The sequence below is a fragment of the Candida parapsilosis genome, contig 005807, assembly GCF_000182765.1.
Source record: "Candida parapsilosis strain CDC317 annotated contig 005807".
Classification (NCBI taxonomy): domain Eukaryota; kingdom Fungi; phylum Ascomycota; class Pichiomycetes; order Serinales; family Debaryomycetaceae; genus Lodderomyces; species Lodderomyces parapsilosis.
The window spans coordinates 3,171-22,066 of NW_023503280.1; the positions used below are offsets into that span (position 1 = coordinate 3,171).

General features: G+C 40.0%; 10 protein-coding genes across 10 annotated transcripts; 2 read left to right on the top strand and 8 right to left on the bottom strand. All coding sequences in view use genetic code 12, as the record gives it.

Moving 5' to 3' along the window:
* Positions 1–618: 618 nt before the first annotated feature.
* Positions 619–2,718, bottom strand: CPAR2_800010 (uncharacterized protein; the record flags this gene model as incomplete). The annotated part of the gene is made up of 1 exon (XM_036807826.1): positions 619–2,718. The coding sequence occupies one exon, from the start codon at positions 2,716–2,718 to the stop codon at positions 619–621; it is 2,100 nt and encodes a 699-aa protein (XP_036664624.1).
* A 266-nt stretch (positions 2,719–2,984) lies between these two features.
* POT1 (acetyl-CoA C-acyltransferase) lies at positions 2,985–4,202 on the bottom strand (the record flags this gene model as incomplete). The annotated part of the gene is made up of 1 exon (XM_036807827.1): positions 2,985–4,202. One exon carries the CDS (start codon positions 4,200–4,202, stop codon positions 2,985–2,987), a length of 1,218 nt encoding a protein of 405 aa, XP_036664625.1.
* A 566-nt stretch (positions 4,203–4,768) lies between these two features.
* On the bottom strand, positions 4,769–5,197 carry CPAR2_800030 (uncharacterized protein; the record flags this gene model as incomplete). The annotated part of the gene is made up of 1 exon (XM_036807828.1): positions 4,769–5,197. One exon carries the CDS (start codon positions 5,195–5,197, stop codon positions 4,769–4,771), a length of 429 nt encoding a protein of 142 aa, XP_036664626.1.
* Positions 5,198–5,481: 284 nt separating this feature from the next.
* Positions 5,482–7,155, top strand: ZCF38 (Zcf38p; the record flags this gene model as incomplete). Its single annotated transcript, XM_036807829.1, has 1 exon — positions 5,482–7,155. One exon carries the CDS (start codon positions 5,482–5,484, stop codon positions 7,153–7,155), a length of 1,674 nt encoding a protein of 557 aa, XP_036664627.1.
* On the bottom strand, positions 7,152–8,456 carry CHT1 (Cht1p; the record flags this gene model as incomplete). Its single annotated transcript, XM_036807830.1, has 1 exon — positions 7,152–8,456. The coding sequence occupies one exon, from the start codon at positions 8,454–8,456 to the stop codon at positions 7,152–7,154; it is 1,305 nt and encodes a 434-aa protein (XP_036664628.1).
* Positions 8,457–8,887: 431 nt separating this feature from the next.
* Positions 8,888–9,349, bottom strand: CPAR2_800060 (uncharacterized protein; the record flags this gene model as incomplete). The annotated part of the gene is made up of 1 exon (XM_036807831.1): positions 8,888–9,349. One exon carries the CDS (start codon positions 9,347–9,349, stop codon positions 8,888–8,890), a length of 462 nt encoding a protein of 153 aa, XP_036664629.1.
* Positions 9,350–9,622: 273 nt separating this feature from the next.
* Positions 9,623–10,186, bottom strand: CPAR2_800070 (uncharacterized protein; the record flags this gene model as incomplete). The annotated part of the gene is made up of 1 exon (XM_036807832.1): positions 9,623–10,186. The coding sequence occupies one exon, from the start codon at positions 10,184–10,186 to the stop codon at positions 9,623–9,625; it is 564 nt and encodes a 187-aa protein (XP_036664630.1).
* Positions 10,187–10,388: 202 nt separating this feature from the next.
* On the bottom strand, positions 10,389–12,077 carry REP1 (Rep1p; the record flags this gene model as incomplete). The annotated part of the gene is made up of 1 exon (XM_036807833.1): positions 10,389–12,077. The coding sequence occupies one exon, from the start codon at positions 12,075–12,077 to the stop codon at positions 10,389–10,391; it is 1,689 nt and encodes a 562-aa protein (XP_036664631.1).
* A 2,887-nt stretch (positions 12,078–14,964) lies between these two features.
* Positions 14,965–16,440, top strand: MKC1 (mitogen-activated serine/threonine-protein kinase; the record flags this gene model as incomplete). Its single annotated transcript, XM_036807835.1, has 1 exon — positions 14,965–16,440. One exon carries the CDS (start codon positions 14,965–14,967, stop codon positions 16,438–16,440), a length of 1,476 nt encoding a protein of 491 aa, XP_036664632.1.
* Positions 16,441–16,444: 4 nt separating this feature from the next.
* On the bottom strand, positions 16,445–18,661 carry CPAR2_800100 (uncharacterized protein; the record flags this gene model as incomplete). The annotated part of the gene is made up of 1 exon (XM_036807836.1): positions 16,445–18,661. One exon carries the CDS (start codon positions 18,659–18,661, stop codon positions 16,445–16,447), a length of 2,217 nt encoding a protein of 738 aa, XP_036664633.1.
* Positions 18,662–18,896: the final 235 nt, after the last annotated feature.

The following is an 18,896-nucleotide window of genomic DNA, read 5'->3' on the forward strand; positions in this document are numbered from 1 at the left end:
ATCCAATCGAATGTTGTTTGCAAGAAGTGGAACCCGTTAAGCCCAGTACCATCTTCTCAACTAGATGCAAGATTAGCTTGGTGTCGATAAACAATGTCACAAATTTTACGCTTTCAAAGACTGTTATTGATTTTTGTTCATACCGATGTGAATGTTCCTAATAGGAAAACTCACTTTCAATTGTTTCATGAATGATCTCGTTGATGCTCAGGTTTTGCCAAATGTAACATATTTGCGAGAAGGTTGTTGCGGTGGTCATATCAAAAATGGAGACGATGGCAGAACTTCAGTTATAGATGAAGATCTGTTTTGGTAATATTTCAAGCGAGTTGCCACCTCAGGTGCTGAAATGAGTATATCTAGAGCGCAAGCTACGTAGAAAAGAGATGCATTTTCGAAAGCATCGTATACGTAGTAGTAGGCGATACCGACTTTGACAAGGGTTGAATAGAGCAGTTGACTGTTTGAATCGAGTTTGAGTTTAGAGATTTGTGAAATTGTCGATTTTCAAAACCTTCGAGAAAAATTCACAAAAGCATGGAAATATCGAAAATTATGACAAATTAAACCATCTGGTTGGACAAAGATTGCTGTAATTTTCCCAGAAACCACTATATACTACTTACTTCGTTGCAATATAACGGGTACTCTCAATGAGATCTTTTCACTATTTTGCAATCTCACATCAATCTTTAAATAATATATTCTCGCAATAAGACAATTTTGAAAATCAGGAACCAAACAAAAATCAACAAGACGCATGGGTCTTACTTCTAATGAGCCCATATTCGCCGTGATAATCAACTGTTTGACATATTTGACGTCCTCGAACCTCTCTGTTGTGCTCTCACTGTTTACAACTTGTTTCTCCCATGGAATGGAATTGACTGAAGCGTAAGCAGCCCCACCCGATTCATATCCAACGTTCTGCACTTTTAAATGCACATATTTTGTAGTCAAACCAGCCAATCCTTTTATACTCTTGATCATTTCTGGTTCAACTTCCAATTCAGGTGCTTCTTTCATCAATTTCGATAGATGAAGAGCATAATTTTGAAAGCGCTTGATCGTGAGTACATCAAAATTATCTTGTGACGGGCTCGTTCCTTTAGTCTTGTTTTCAAAAAGCATCTCGGGGTGTATTACAATCGGGATTGGGTGCTTCTTTGATTTCACGGTGAGCGATACTAGCTCAACCGAAATGGAGCGAAATTCCGGAGGGCTTGATCGTTTGTCATTGACATATACAATGTCGAGTGGAATATGCAAAGTGGTTGCAGAATGGTTTGGGTACCTGGGTGGACTGACATATTCCATCACATACTCCTTCCTTGGCGTGGCAAGTGCAAGCATTCCAGCAACTTTCGACGCACCGAATACAGGCTTCTTTTTGATTGGGTAAAACACCTCATACACCTTGCTCTCATCCAACTTCTTTGCTTTGTACATTTGTCGCATTTTTGAGAGCTCGACCGAGCTTGATGTTGGATGTAGATTTGTTTCCTGCTCACTTCCATTACTTGAAAACGGCACCAATCCATGCCCTTGCCGAGTCATCTCTTTTCCAGTTGCCATCTTTTGCTTAATATCTTCAACCAACCCACTGTACAACAATTTAGCCTCCTGATTAATCATTGCCCGATTGAGGGAAAATACTGGCTGTGTGACGGGTATCACCCTTATGTACACGTAGTCTTCGTTTGCAACAACATACTCGTCCGAGCCAAGAAGTTGATTACTGTGATTACCACCCAAAAGTTGTTTGTAGTTACCGGCGCGTCCAATAACTCTTGCACTGACTGCATAGCTTATCGAAGCATCAGTAAACAGAAGATCATTTGTGATTGAAGCATACTTTTTGGATTCGGCTTCACCTTTCCATTTGTGTCTTAGGGAGCTAATGGTTTCACTTTTGCTGACTCCCAACGTGGGCGGCACCTGCAAGTGCTTTATCAAAGAAGATTGACATCCATTTTCCAAAAGTCTTTCTGGCATGACAAAGGCAAAAAACTTTTTGTATGTAACACCAGGTTGAAATACCTTCTTTGGATCCAAGTGGTAATATGTGTTATCAGATGGATCAAATGAGTTAGAATGATCAGCTTTGTAGGGGTTGTTGTGATCCGATTTCAACCGATCAAGGAATCCGTCATTCCAAGAGGCATTAAAATCAAACATCGTTAGAAACGTGAAAGTTTGCAGTGACTGATCCATTAGGGTATTGTTGGAGTTGCCAAAGCTCAACACTCCTTCTAACTGCACTGTAAACATGTCGAATGGGATGGGTTGTTGGGTTTTATTTGTGACTAGCACTACTCCGTAGATTGAATCACCCTGTTTGTATTCAACACTAAGGGGATCAATAACGGAGTAGGTTTCACCCGGTTTTCCAATGCTCTTTGTGAGGTGGATTGTGACATGTAACAGTTTTGCAACTTCCTTGTTGAGCGATGTCAATCTCTTGAGCCTGTGTGCGTTTTCCAATATCGTTTCTTGATTATCGTCGTCTAGTTCTGGCTCGGGTGATGTCGGTGCAGATTGAAACGGTTGAATCTGATCATACAATGGTGGTTCTAGCCTCAAATCCTCGATGGTGGGTGTCAAGTTTTTTGAAATGGTGTTGCGATACATTTGGTACGATGGTAGAATGTTGATGAGCTCTTCATTGTCCCTACCTTCATCCAACGGAAGCTTTAAATTGAATTTGTTTCTGCTCATCTTAGAGTGAATCAATTTCAACAGTAAATAGCAAACAGTTTCCAGCTGTTACGTCGTTGATGCTTTGAACCAATATTGATCACAGAGGACTTTGATAATTGAATATTTTGTGTCAATCAATTCTTTCCTCGGCATCGCGCTTTGACAGAAATTCCAAAAGAACTTAGTTGACAGAACTTAGTTGATAGTGGTGATTTATTGTGCACCTACACTCACTGCGATTCCACTTTAATCCTAGATTTTTATCATATATTCCTATAAAAAACCTATTCTCTAACTAAAACAGATGCAGCACCCATACCTGTACCAATACACATAGAAGTGACACCAATTTGTCCTGGCTTCATCAATGGTAAGATGGTGGCATATTGTCTAGCACCAGTGGTTCCCAAAGGATGTCCTAATGCAATAGCACCACCGTTCAAGTTAACCTTGTCTTCGTCAATACCAACAGATTGAATGGAGTACAAACATTGACCAGCAAAAGCTTCATTGATTTCAAAGATATCAATGTCGTCAACCTTAAGGCCGGTTCTGTTCAATACTTCTGGAATGGCAAAGGCTGGACCAACACCCATAATTTCTGGTGGGACACCAGAGACGGAGCAGGCAACGTATTTAGCGAGAACTGGATATCCATTCTTTTCGGCAAATGAACGTTTCATCATCAAAACAGCAGCAGCTCCATCTGAGATTTGTGAGGCATTACCGGCAGTGGTGCTACCACCAAAAGCAGGTGGCAATTTACCCAAACCAGCAGGGTTAACATCTTTCCTTGGACCTTCATCAGTTTCAACAATGATTTCCTTTTCGGATTTGCCATCACGAATGATGGATCTGATTGGCAAAATCTCTTCCTTGAATTTACCAGTAGCAATAGCATTTTCTGCCTTGTTGTACGATTTGGCAGCAAATGCATCTTGTGCTTCTCTTGACACGTTGTACTTGTTGGCAACATTTTCGTTAGTGATACCCATTGGAATCAAACAAGAAGATACCTCCTCTCTGTCAGCCAAATGTGGGTCAAATTGAGGAATAGTCTTTTTGTAGTACTTGGACATCGATTCAACACCACCAGCAAGTCCACAATCGATTTCTCCAACAGCAATCTTGTTTGCGATATCTGAGATTGCCATTAATCCAGATGAACAAAATCTGTTGACGGCAACGAAACCAGCTGTGTAAGGAATACCAGCAGCTAAAGCAGCACTACGATGTTCAAAAGCACCGATACCTGGGTTCAACACATTACCAATAGCAACATCTTCGATCAATTTTGGATCAACCTTGGTCTTTGCAAGAAACTCTTTTAAAAACTCGGTCAAAATGAAATCAGTACCAACTGATCTAAATGAACCTTTGAAACCTTTACCAATGGGGGTTCTGTAAGCGGCAACAATGACCACATCGTCTGGGTGCTTTTCCAAAATGTCTTTCTTGGTGTGGTCTTTAACTTGACCGTTTAAGTTGTTGAGTGATTCCATGGTGAATAAGCTGTAGTGAGTAGTAATGAGTAGTGGTGGCGAAAGAAAAGAGTAAAGTAAAGTTGGGTGGAAAATTGGGAAAATATGGGGAACAGTTGGGAAAAATTTAAATTTCTGGCTCTCGCGCTTGTGATAATCCCCATACATAGACTCTTTTGTTCTCTTTTTTTATTTTTTTTACCCCCGCTGACCGCTTTATCGGTTATTCAGAGAGAACATAAAAAAAATTAATGGAAAATGATGAACTTTACCCCACATGTGGGCTTTCAGGGGGAGAATGGAGGAAATGGTAGTGGATAAGATGAGAGGTTGGCTTAGGTATGGAGACTCTACGAATGGTTTACATATCACCAGCTGTGGTGAATCAGTGTTTTGAGCATTATGGGGAATTAGTATGTGGAGTTAGCCTTTTTCCGCTAGGTTTTGAAATACCGAGGTTTAGCCTTTCTTTTTTTTTGCCTACATGCACGCACAAAATTACATCCGAGCTACCAACGAAAAAAGAAAGAAAAAAAAAAAAAAAAAACAGATGTCAGAGATCGCACTGTCACGACATTAATTCTATTCTATTCTTTTTCAAAGCTAAATATCCCTATAAAAGGTTCTACATTATCGGGTCGTCCTTCTGGACAGGGACCTTTGAAAATCAAATCTGGTAATTGCTCCTCATCGTCACCTTTGTTCCCATTCTCAGACTCGTTCTCCTGGATTGTGATTTTAGTAAAGTCAATCCGTAACATTCCCTCCTCATCTATAACCACGTAAAGCTTATACTTTTGGTCCTGTAGATCGCTGGCATGATTGTAATGTATTAACCCGCGAGTACTTCCTGTAATCAGACCCAAGGTGGATCCAATACCCATAATTGCTGCCTCAGCAATTCTAATATATATACCACTTAAACCAAATGGCGAGCAATGTAGCTCCAAGACCGCTTCATTACAGTACTGGAAGGTCACTTGCAGGTCCGTTGTGAGTGATGTTGTTGACGACATGGCGTATGTTTTGTCGAAAAGAAAAAAAAAAAAATTAAATGAAAAAGAAATTTTGAGTCATCATTTGGTAGTGCATATTGAAAAGTTGCAACAAGGAATGAAACATGCAAAGAAGTGGATGAAGTAGATCTTCCTCGAAGGAGGCATCAATTAGTAACGTTGTAAAATAGAACTAGTGTCCATCTCTTTTGGTACTGTACATCTCCCAGAATGCCCTATTGTTGTTGAAATTTTCGCGCTTATGCAAAAACTGTGGCTTTTTCTATCAACAAGCATCGACAGTGATGAGTTTACTCAAGAAACCAAGGGCGAACGTCGCTTGCAATCGTTGTCGTCAGAGCAAGCTAAGATGTGTCAACAGCAATCGATCTACATGCCAACGATGTGCGGAATTGAATTTGAGTTGCAGTTACACCTTGAAGGCTTCCCAAATGAAGAAAAAGAGTTTGATGCCAAAGACAGTTAGTCAAAATCCAGTTATTCTACCCAGCAAAGAGCTAATCATCGAAATGGTTCAGATATTTTTCGACAACCAGTATAAAGGGATTTTCCCTATATTTCACAAGCCCACGTTCATGTCATTTCTAAGGTCCGACGAGTTCAACCCAGTAACCTTTATTGAGCAACCACCAATAACAACACCATTACAACCAAATACAGTGGTGTTGTTAGCAATCCTTGCCCTTTGTGCTCGATTGCATAAAACACTTCCTGATGCCCTCAATGCGTCTCTCGATTTTGGATGGCATGCACGAAAGTTGGTTCTGGCTGAGTTTGACAACCCAACGTTATCCAATGTGCAAGCATTGTGCGTTCTCAGTAGTCACGAATGGGGGGAGGGAAATGCTTCTAGAAGTTACATGTACGTTGGCCTAGCTGCTCGGATGGCAATGATTTTGGGGCTCAACGAAGAGCCAACAGGAACAAATGAATTGGAAAATGAGGTGAGGAGGAGAGCGATTTGGGGAGTGTACATGATGGATAGGTGTAACTCGAGTGGCAGAAAAGGTCATTCATGCATCAGTTTATCTGATATCCATGTCAGACTTCCCGATCATGAGAGAAACTTTATATTTGGCGAAATTCAAAGTCAATGTTTTCGAAATGACATCGACAAGTTGGAAACAGATAGGTCAAAAATATCCTGCAATGGGTTTATGATCTATTTGTTTGAAATATGGAGGGAAATTGGAACTTGGGTTGGCTTAACTGAATCGAAGTTAGACCCATTAGCACCTTGGGATCCTGAGTCTTCATTTTACAAATTGTCAAAAAAATTGGACAAGTTTGAAGAAACCCTTCCCACTTCTCTTCATTTTTCTCACCTCGAGGAGCATATCAGCTATGGTTCAGCTGCGGACTTTGCCTACTTCCACGGGTTATGTTTCTTGTGCCGAATTTTTTTAAACCGGGAGTATTTTTACGCCCTGCCCGATATTGGTCCTCGAGGTTGGTGGAACGACCTTACTGCACAATTGTTTGACACCTTGGACAATCTAGACCTGATAACGAAAAGATTGAAGCCAATGAATCTCATGGTGATTGCTCCTTTCACCGGGTTTCAAGTATTTACAGCTGGTGCAACTAGTTTGTACATTGCTGCTTACCCTGCCAAAGTATTAAAACAACACTTTCCTGACCAATCGATTCAGAGGTTTAAGGCAAGAGCCAGGGACTGTCTAACCACTTTGAATAGTTGGAAGCAATCATGGGGATTGGGCAAGAACTGGATTGAAACACTACACAAGTTGCAAGAGATGTTTTCAGAGGTGGCAGACTTACAGGATGACGAGATACGACATAGCATCAGCGACTATGGCAATATCGAAAACACAATGCAAATCCTGCATGTTCTTTCCGATGACACTACCGGGGATGAAGCTTTAAACGCTATGAATAATTTAGATTTATCGTCTATTTTCCCTGATTGGAATGAGGCTATGAATTTATACAACTAGATGAAAAAGAGTATAGAAATAAATGTGACAATAATAAGGTATCCAGGGTGAAAGTTGGTGGCTTCAGAATCAACAATGATGTCTCTTTTGAATATCGAGGGGGCCACTGTAGTTGTTATCGTAACGTATGTGGTGACTTCAGAAGCAAAGAGACCACCAAGCCAGTTGGTGGTTGTAGGAGCTGTTTGTGAAGTGGTTGTCGGAGGAGTAGCTACTGCTGAAGTGGCCACCGCAGAAGTGGCTATATCAGAAGTTGTAGCTTGTGTCAGTTGCACAAAGAATCCATTAATCCAGTTCAAGAATGCATTGGAAGTGGTGGCGGTGGTGGCAGTGGTAGTGGTAGGAGTTGTAATTGCCGTCGATGCAGATGCTTCGCCAGTGACAGTAGTATATCCAGATGTGGTAAAACTACCACTTGCCGAGTTGGTGGATGGTGATGATACCGACCCTTGCAATGCTTCACTTATTCCCTCCATGTACTGTTCCGGCACTGAGGAGATGTCCCAAATGGACACTCCACCAAATGATGCATCATTCTTGATGGTTGATAATACATTTTGCACTGATGACAAGTCCACGTATCCAGATCCCGCTGATGATGGCGATCCAGCAATACCCAAGTACAATTTAATATTTTTCCCACTTGCGTAATCCCTCCACGTATCCCAGTTGAATTGCTTATCAATAGAGCAATAGTTGTTGTAGAATTGAATGAAAGCGAAATCCAAATCAACCTGAGACATCAAGTCGCCAACTGACTCATCAGGGTAAGGACATTGAGGGGCAGCAGAAAGGTAAAATTTTTTCGAGCTGGATGCAAAGTATGATTGCAATTGTTTTGCCAATGCAGGGTACCCCGTTTGATCCTTGTTCTCAATATCAAAGTCGAAACCATCAACCACAGCATCATCAAATGGTCGCTCATTGTCTTGACCACCACCAAACTTGTTCCACAAAGTGCCCGCAAAAGTTTCAGCTTCAGAGTCACTTGAAAAGCCATAGTTGCCTGTAGCACCTCCCAATGAAAGGAGAATGGTTTTGCCTTGATTTTGGCATGATTTGATATCCTGGCCAATTTGAGAACAATGTAAAAGACCACTACCAAAGGTTTGTGAGCATTGATTAGCAAAGTTCAAGCTGAGGGAGGGAAAGTCGTTCAAAAATGACAATATAATGATGTCTGCTGGCGACAGGGAACAATAATCACCCAAACTTTGTTGGTTTCCGCCGGCATTTTGGCCCCAATAAGCAGCTATGTTTGATGCAAATGTGAAACGTAGTAAGAAAAGGATGAACAACATTGGCTTTGAAGACTGCCATACTAAGAAGCCCAGTCCCTACCATAACGTCGTTTATATATACACGGGACCATGTCTGACACAAAGAATACGAAGAAGAAAAATTGTTGTTTACCTAAAACAGATATGAAACTGAAGGAGGTGTTTTAAGGAGTGTGTTCAAAACAAGAATTTTTTCACGCTTCGTATGAAGACGCTTCTTTGTGGATGACGCCAATTAGCATACATGGGATACCAGCCAACTCGTACCACTTGACAACCCTGTCTTTACATCACAAGTCGTGTCACTTTCCTGTGACATGTGTCCTTCCACTCAATCGACGTGAAAATCTTTTTGTCCCGATTAGGAAATGATTTTTTCAAAACACAAAAGTTAAATTTTCCAGATTTCGCAGTCTTCTTCAAACATGGTAATCTTTTCATTCACTATACAATTATAATAATGCTAATACTAAGAGAGAAATTGCCGATCCACAGCCCAAAGTTGCACCGATATTGGAGGCAGATGTAGAGGAGTTTGTTTTTGACTCAGTTGTGGTGGCGGCAGCTTGACTGGATTCACTTTTCTCGGATGATTCAGCTGAGCTAGAGCTGGAGGAACTTTCCTCCTCGGAGGTGTCTGTTTCACTTGCAGCAGTTTCATTTGAACTTCCTTCCGATGCATCTGCAGTTTCGGAAACGACATCAGAAGAGTCTCCTGTTTCTGAAAGGGCTGATAACGATCTAAGAATGGCATCAATTGCTGACGAGCCTTTCGGTCCAATTGGCGATTCACTAGCTTGCACGGTGCTTCCCAGCACTGATGTTAATACTTGACTGGTATCATATGAGATGGAAATGGTGTCACTACTAGCAGCCGTAACGACGGAAATGATAAACAATAAAAAGCCGTTCATTGGGGATGATGTCGATAACTTGCTTGGTATTCGAGGTGGATGGTTGAGTATTTATATCGCGACCAATTTTTGGTGCTTTGATTTTGTGTACATACCTAATTAGGAATTTTTCGAAAAACTTACGAGAAACGAGCGCCGCACCGTACTAAGGCTGCAAAAGCATCAACTGGTTTGCATAAACCCAGAGGACGCCGTTCCCTTGGTTCATTTTCCTCTTCATCACGTGTAGAGCAGTAACTACACATGAAAAAAGTAAAGCTTAAAATTAATTACTCACAACAAAGCTAAAACAAACAAAGAGATAATAGATCCGCAGCCCATTGTGGCAGCCATGTTTGAAGTTGTCTTGCTTGACGTTTTATCTGAACTTGTTGACGCGTCCATGGATGTTTCACTTGTCTTTCCACTAGAGGTTGTTCCAGTAGCCGACTTGACGGATTTAGAAAGTGCCGATAAGGTACTAACAACATCACCAATTGCTGAAGATCCCTCCCCTTGAAAATCACTTAAAGCCAAACTGTTTGTGGGAAAAAGTGTAGACAATGAAGCATAAGCCAGAGCGGCATCACAATACAACTGCTTCAAACCACTTGGTGAGGTGTCAATAACATCTTGCAGGGTATCACAACTTTGAATACAATCACTAAGTTTTTTCCAATAATCATCATCGTTGAGCTTGCAAATACATCCCAACACGTTGCTCTCTTCCTTTTCACATTTCTTTGTTAATGCTTTGCTAGCATCGATGCATTTTTGACTTTCGCAACCATTTGCAAAATCTCTGATGAAGTTGAGTGCTGCAACAGCGGAAACAATATAGACTAAAATAATGTTCATAGTGTTGTGGTGTTGGTGAGAAAATCTTGGCAAGAAATATGGGTCTATGGGGGGGATATATATATATATATATAGCCAGGGGCATTGTAACAAGAGCTGATCACTTCGTATTCGAATTAATGACTAGCGCCGTATCTGCAGTTTTTTTTTTTTTTACGATTTACCAAACACTTCGGCTAAACTTACCAATCGTATCATAAATCTATTTAAAATACACATTTGAGCTTTTCCTATGTACCACTGGCTCCACGGCCGATTCACAATCGTCTTTTTCAATCGGATGGTGGGCACGGTGGGGAAAATAGACCACATTCACTGGCGGAAGATAGTAATGACTGGAAATAGGGTAGTATTTATATCCATCAATTTCGTTCAAATCAATGTCAGAACTGGTTAAGTTTGTTTGTTTTGGTTTATCAGTGGGTGATACATGTCCTTCATCCAATTGGTCATCGATATCATCTTCAGTTGACTCTAGACTAACATGCTCCTCTTCCTCCTCTTGCTTGTCTCGTGCCAGTTCTGTAGCCAATTGGTAGCTCTTTTTCGACAAGTATGGACGACACCGTATCAAAACATCCTTCCTTTCGGCATAAAAGTTGGGATTCCTTCCACGAACGATGATTGGTTCACTCACCAACTCAGCAAGTAGAAACTCATTGGTGTTTCCACTGTTGTTGAGATCAGCCATGTCATCAACGTAGTCGTCGTAGTAGATATCAGCAACCACACAGCTCAATTTCGCCTTCAAGTGATAATAGTTTTGAAAAGTGAGATTACCATTGTTTGGTGTGGCATTCTTAAACTGTAGCTTCTTTACGGCAAAGTATTTGTCCAATTCATTGTTGGCTCCTGATTCATTTAAGACAACAACGTGCTCCGCACCTATACTTATTGGCTGAACAATGTCATCCTTTGGTTCATGCTTCATCACTTCCTTTTCATAATCTTTCACAACAATGGGGACATTCTTGGAATTGGAGATATTTGTCACAGCTTGGATCTCAATTCTGAAATATTTTATAACCCTTGTTGTAGAGTACCCGTACTCACTTGTTTGCAACTTGAGCAATTTAAAATCATTGGTGACGCCAGCAAGTCTCATGTTAATTAACACTTGAATATAATTTCGCCTGTAGCAAGACACAATTTTTGGGTCTTCGAGGGGCTTACTTTCTTCCTTTTGTAGCTCATTTTTCGTAAACAAGTAGTTGTTATTATCAATATCATTGGTAAAAAATTTTCCATTAAGAAACCCACTAAACTCAACCGATACTTCCTTGTTGTTATTGTCGATAATCTTGTAATCATTTATACTGGTTGCTCCCGAGGGTGTTAGATCCAAAAGCTTTTTCAATTTCGCTGGCTTGTAGTCTATCTCCACTAGAGCATGCTTAAGATCACGTTTCTTTCCCTTGGGTTTCTTTTTCGGGCTAACGGGTTCCTTAACTTCTTCCTCGAGCGGCAAGTCCATTTCATATTGCTGGTTCCTTTGTAACGGTTCACTTTGTGCGAATGCATTATACGGTTGTATATCTTCTTGAAAGTATGGGTACATTGGATTGTGAAAACTTGGATAATGTGCCATGAAGTTGGCGTCGTAGGGAAGATATGGTGCATAGTGATTGACATGAGAAATCAGTTGCTCTTGTTCATCTCCTGTAGGTCTGTTGATGAAGTTGTTATTATTAAGAAAGTCTTGGTAACTGGTGTTGTTTGGCAATGAAGTGGACCCGGTATTATCTTTGGGAAGCAAGTAGTTGGATGTGTCAACTAGCCTTTCAGTCATAGTAGAAGCAGTAGCAGGCGTTGTCGGTGGTTGAGGTGTATGTTGAAGCGAGTCTGGCAAGAACAATGAGGCCAAGTCTTCTGTCCTATCACTGGAGTTCATCGTTTTGAGGTTTTATTGTTGAGTTTCTCGGAGTCAAATTGCGCGTGATATGAAAAAATAAAGTCCCCCCAAAAAAAAAAAAAGAAAAGATTCAGACGCCGAAAAAAATAAGAATCAAAAGTTGGGTTTCGCTGGGTTGTTGTTGTCGTTGCTGGTTAGTTGAGTCTGCAATGCAATAATTGTATTCTTCAACCACTAAAAAAGTCAAAATGGAATACAAAGCGAATTAGATTGTACGTGATGAAAACCAAACAGCAGATTGGGCGTCTATTTATATTGAATTCAGTCCGCAGCGTTGGTGAAAAAATGTGTAACTTTTGCTAAAAAGAAACACAACAACACAATGGAGAGACAGTATGATTCCGAAAATGTGTACCCAAATTGAAGAAAAAGTTTCTGTTTGCGTGGAGTGGGGTACAGTTTGCTGAATTTCTCAAAAACAAGTTTTAGGGGAGAGAGAATAAACCGTAAGACAATGGTTTCTATCACCAGATAACTTATGACTTTCTGGAATAAACTTTAGCAATTGGGTGTAATGGGATTAAACTTTTTGTTTTGGATTAGACTTTAGGTGAAACTTAATTATGAGGATTTTGATTGCTATTATACTGTCAAGAACTGGAGGTTCACCCGCAGTTCAATATTGCGATAAAATGGTTGGCAGATAAAATGGCTGGCAGATAAAGTGGTTGGCAGATAAAGTGGTTGACTGATAAAGTGGTTGTATGAATTGTTTTGCTTGTGGGTTCGATCGAGTTAGCGTTTGATAAACCAAACCTGGACGAGTCAATATATACTTTTTTCCAACTCCGTTGCCTTTAAATTACACTTTTTGAAACAAGAAAATAATCAAGGAGAGCTATTTTGATATGAAATCGCTATAATTATCGCCTGCCTATTTGAATGACATATTTTTTTCAATACACAACTGGCTTGGGCAATGACCACTTAATTGTTGCCTTAGATCTGCTTTTTTGTTTAGTATCATTCATCATTCCCCACAGTCCAAAACAGAAATTATTTTTTTCAGACACACTTGCTATACTTCACACAAAAATTAACATCCTTGAAGGAGAAAAACAACTTGAAACAAACTATAAGCTTCCTGTAATAAGAGTTACCAATTACAAAATAATAAAGTATAAAATTTACATCTGTTGTTGGGTGAAACGAAAAATCATGACCTCTTACACAAAAAGGAGCAAGGAGTAAGGAGAGACTAGAGCATACAGCGTAAAATAAAATACGAGGATGGACCGCACAACAACGTTTGACTCCTGAACCCCTTCCCCTCTTTTTGTTACAAGATCCATTACGCTTCAGTGCGTTTACTCCTTTAGTAGATACGATCAGATACTGTCCGCCTCAGATCCACCTTTTTTGTATTGTAATTTGCAAATAATAAATGATGGCAATGACAGCTGATCATTTGAAATTATGATGAATTATAATAATCGCTTATCACCTTATTGTGCTTGTTTTCACTTGCATTAACCAGCAGCGCCCAAACTTTAATTTTTATTCGTAAACCGTTCCCTGTGTCCGGTTTACAAAATACCGCCAAAAAGTCGCCTCTAAGAAAAGGCAAACAAAGAGGAGGGTAGGACTATGGAAACAATGAGGCGGGTTAGGGCAAACACTTTTCCTCTCCCCATTAACTCACACTCAAAGATATTACGACAAATCACGTGTATTCAATCCCATACTTTTCACCTACACTGCTGATCAGGCCATTGGTGGGGATATTTGAGATTGCATAAACCCACAATTGTAAACTGTAAACCGGAGGTTGCATAAACTCAATGTGTGAAAGAGTTCCAAGATAGTAACGATTACTTGTCTTTACCTACTAGCGTTGCTCCTTCTTCTTCTTCTCCACCTTTTGCTGGCGTATCCTATTTTTTTAAACTTTCAGGGATTTCTAGGAAGAGAGACTTTCATGCGCAGTTGCAGCTGCAGCTGCATGTGCATCAATAATCATTCGATTAAAGTGAAACCGTAACATGCGACGAAAACCCAGAGCGAAGCGAATCCTAAGGTTTAACTAGGTTTAAGCTTGGAAATCACATGTTGTTAGAGCTGCCTAATCACCCATGACATCATAGCTTTAACAACCGACGATTGTTTCCAACACAGCCTACTCCTAAAACACAATTCGCATACTCTCCATTTCTAACTAATTAGTAATATCGATCGGATCGGATCTCAATGGGTTTTGTGTACCCAAGTTAACGCCGTACATTGAGTACAAAATTGTGCCTCATTCGGATCAATTTCTCACTGGTCAAAGACAAAGAAGTCTTCAACTCCAATATCCATTAGTTAAGCCCACTTCTCCCACATTTTAAGACTTTAACGAAACTACCGCAAAGCTACGAACCGCCTCAAAAGTTCCCACCTCATTGTTGTACCGTACAAGTAATCTTTAACCCCCCTCACCCTTCCCCTCGCATATAACAAAATCGTACATGTTTCCCCTGTTGCATTATTACCCATTGTTTCCATAGGGTTTCTCGGTTATTGGGTACGGCACAATTGAGAATGAAAATTTCAGATAATGATTTTTCAAACCACAAAGTCTTCTTCGATGCGGCACTTTCTGCATCCAAAAGAAAGATCATAACCATTGTCCATGAGGGAAAACAATAGGATAAAGTAGTTTATTGTTGATCTATTGGTATATTCTTTCTTTCGTATATGCCGTTTGTTCTATTTATAACAATTCCAAAACAAACAGAGAGCGCACCCAGCGACGAAAAAAAAAAAAAAAACTACACACACACACACACATTACACCGTGAGTGCAAAATCGTTTATATTATAAAGGAACACAGAGAAGTCTAAAAGTCCACTACCTTGAGAGAGCTTCTTCCACAGCACATCCAAAATGAGCCAAGATTCAGTATACTATGGCAGGTCAGTCAACAAAGTGTACAACCAGGAGTTCATTATTGATCGACGATTCAAGATCATCAAGGAGTTGGGTCATGGGGCTTATGGTATCGTTTGCTCAGCCAAATACGATGATGGCACTAGCGCCGACCCAAACACCAATCTGTCCTCCTCAGCTGACGGATCATATGTAGCCATCAAGAAAATCACAAACATCTTTAGCAAAAAGATCCTTTGCAAACGAGCTTTGAGGGAGATTAAATTGTTACAATTTTTTAGAGGACACAAGAACATCACTTGTCTTTACGACTTGGATATTATCCCCAATCCATTGACTGGTGAATTTAATGAAATTTATCTTTATGAGGAATTAATGGAATGTGATATGCATCAAATAATAAGATCGGGCCAACCATTGACTGATCTGCACTATCAATCATTTATATATCAAATCTTGTGTGGATTGAAATACATTCATTCAGCAGATGTGCTACATAGAGATTTGAAACCAGGGAACCTTCTCGTGAATGCGGATTGTGAATTAAAGATTTGTGATTTCGGTCTAGCCAGGGGCTTTTCAGAGAATCCAGAACAAAATCAAGGATTCATGACAGAGTACGTGGCAACGAGATGGTATCGTGCACCAGAAATTATGCTTAGTTTTACAAATTATACAAAGGCAATTGACGTGTGGTCTGTTGGATGCATATTAGCAGAGTTGCTTGGAGGTAAGCCAATTTTTCGAGGTAAAGATTACGTTGACCAATTGAATCAAATCTTGATGATTTTGGGAACACCACCGGAATCGACATTGGTGAAGATTGGTTCACAAAGAGCACAAAATTATGTGAGGTCTTTACCATTTATGAAAAAGATTAGTTATAGACACTTGTTCCCCAATGCTAATCCTTTGGCGTTGGACTTGTTGGAAAAAATGTTGGCATTGGATCCACACGAACGTATTAGTGTCAATGAAGCATTGGAACATCCATACTTAGAAGTGTGGCATGACCCTAGAGACGAACCTGAATGCCAGGTTAAATTCGATTTTAAAACATTCGAGACATTTGAAGAACTAGATGAAATGAAGCAACTTATCATGGAGGAGGTTAGAACGTTCCGTGATTTTGTCAGAAAACCAATAGAGGAACAACAACAGATACAATTGCAAATGCAGATCCAACAACGTGAAAAACAAGAACTGGAAGAGCAACAAAGACAGAATCGATCTCTTGATGTTAGCTCGTCATCAAATATTCGGGAAGATGACTACCCCAAACCACAAGAATTGAATGATTTTTCTTTCCAAAGCCTTGAATCAAACAATTATCAATATGATTCCGGAGATGCCAACATGAGTGGCATAAACTTGAACGATTTTCCCAACACGCTAGGACCAGATTACTATAAACTCGAAGAAGAATTGGGGTTTGGACTAGATGGAAATGCGTTTGACAATTTCAATCAATAAAAGCTTAATTTATATGTACTGTATATTTGAATAGATCGCCATTCTTACAAAAACACCACACCGCTTGCTGGTCTATCACAACATTGCCAATCTTGCCATCGGGTACAATACTTGTCAAATCTATAGTTACCAACGGTATAGATATCGATGGCAAGTACTTGTCGTTGACAATTGGCGATATAATGGTGCTTGTCTGAATATACTTTTTCTGCATACTCTTCTTGCTTCTTAGATCAAGCAACAGTTTGTATAAAGAAATGATTGTTTCAGTTTGTCTTGGTTTTGGCGAATGGTCATCCAGCAACATACTGGTCAAGTTTAAGCCCTTGGTGGATAACAAATTTGTGAATGAAGGTGTGTTTAAAATTGGATCTGAAGATGACAAATTTCTTCGATGGGCAGATCTTGAATGTATTGGTCCTGGACTGGGGCTTTGTGCCACAATATGGACACTACTTTTCTTTTCATGGATCGATCTTCTACTTTCGCGTGGTTTGCTTTGGGTGGCAGCGTGTGGCTTCTTTACCTTCGGTACCGCTTTGTAGTCAAACTCCCATCCAAATACTTTTCCATCATCTCCACAACTGACAAGTTTGTACACCAGCTGTGACTCATCAATATCCTTGAAAAATTGAATTGCCTTGACCGAGTTCGTATGCCCTTTGAAACGACAAACAATTTCTATAGATTTTATTATTGGTGGGTACAGCCTCTCAGGAACAAGATCTTGCAAACTTTGGGTTGCCGTCATTGACGTATAGTGTGAGTTATGACTATTTACTGTACCACTTCTTGACCGCCCTGCACGTTCTGGTTTCTTCAATAAGGCATTGATGTTGTAGTAGGTCATTTTGAACACCTCAATCAAGTCACCTTTCCCCACAACGGTGAAAAATCTCAAATCAGGACTAAACTTGACATCGGAAACACCCGTGTTGAAGTAGTTGGATACAATATCGGTAACGATACTATCGGTGACCTCCTCCTGATCAAAACGATAGGAAAACATGAAATCGATAAACTTGACAAATCCATCTTCTGAAGCCACAGCTATCAATGATGGCAACATGTCATTTTGCAAAGAATTTTCCATTGACATCGTTGATGCAATGGCCGTTATCGCTTTATGGCACAATTTAAAGTGACCAATCAATTGATCATCTTTGGGTTCCCCAAATACACTTAGGTCAAACTTGCGGAAATACGTGACATATGAGTCTGTCCCGACAACTTGTTTTTTATAATCTAGCAACTCATTCTTTCCAAGCGGGTTGAGGATAAACACTTCACCATTGGACGTCCCGGCAACGACAAGATAATCATAAAGGGGATGACTTATCGCATGCACCGTGGACACATTCGCCGGATGCAATGCTTGCTCCAGTGAATTCAAATTCAAATCAATTTGTTTCATCTTCATACTCCTTGGTTTGATAACCACTACTTTGCCTTGATTACACCCAAAAATTATTATTGGCTCCTCATTTAACACAAATGCCGTTAAAGATGTTATGATACATGTACTGCTGAATTGTAGTCGTAGCAATGGCTGCTCAATCTTCTTCGTCTCTATTATTTTGGTGTGTTGAAACTCTGACGAGTCCGATAATCCTATGACATTAAGTACATTAACATTTGCCGATATCAATAGTTTCCCACATGAAGCAAAATCGTCATTGTAGCTCAAAATACTGACGTCCGATGCTTCCACGTTATCATAAATCTCGTCCTTGACAAATAGCTTGTTGAAATTAGATGTCAACTTATTAAACGGATTCTTTGATTGAAATCTAGGCTTTGTTTCCACGATTGTTGTCAATGCACCGGGATTCATTGTAGCATTTCGAAAAGGGTCTTGTGTCAAAGGATTGACATTTGCTCCGATGTGCAAGTTCCCCTCCAGTTGTTTATCACAATGAAGCACTTTTTCTTTAAATGCATTTACCACATGGAGTGGCAAGGAAACATAAGTTGTTGATTCAAACGGTCCCAACGGCGGGCGAGCTATATTCAAATACTCGCTATCCAATTCCAACTTCGCATTAATCAGTTTCCCGATTGTCACTGGCCATGCAATTTCCATTGTCGATGCAGGGACATTGTTCGGTAGTGGGTAGTGCACATTATCTTCGAGAAGTGTGTATCCAGGACATACCGAGTTGAGATACATCGATGCATTGGCAAATGGCGCCTCTGTATTGTTCGCTGTATTCTGTGCCATCTTTAAATATTAAAAAGTCCGAACTTTGTCCAATAGGGGTCCCTCGGTAAAGTTTGGAAAGTTCAAAGCAAGATCAGACTAGGGTTTCAGATAATGCTATCAAATATTGAATTTGAAACTTGCTTAATTGAACATAGATAAGCTATTACCCTCTTACTGTAAGTAATTTTATTTTTTGGGTCCCCAAAAATTTCACACTGATCAAACAAACAAAAAGGCCAACAGAAACGAAAAA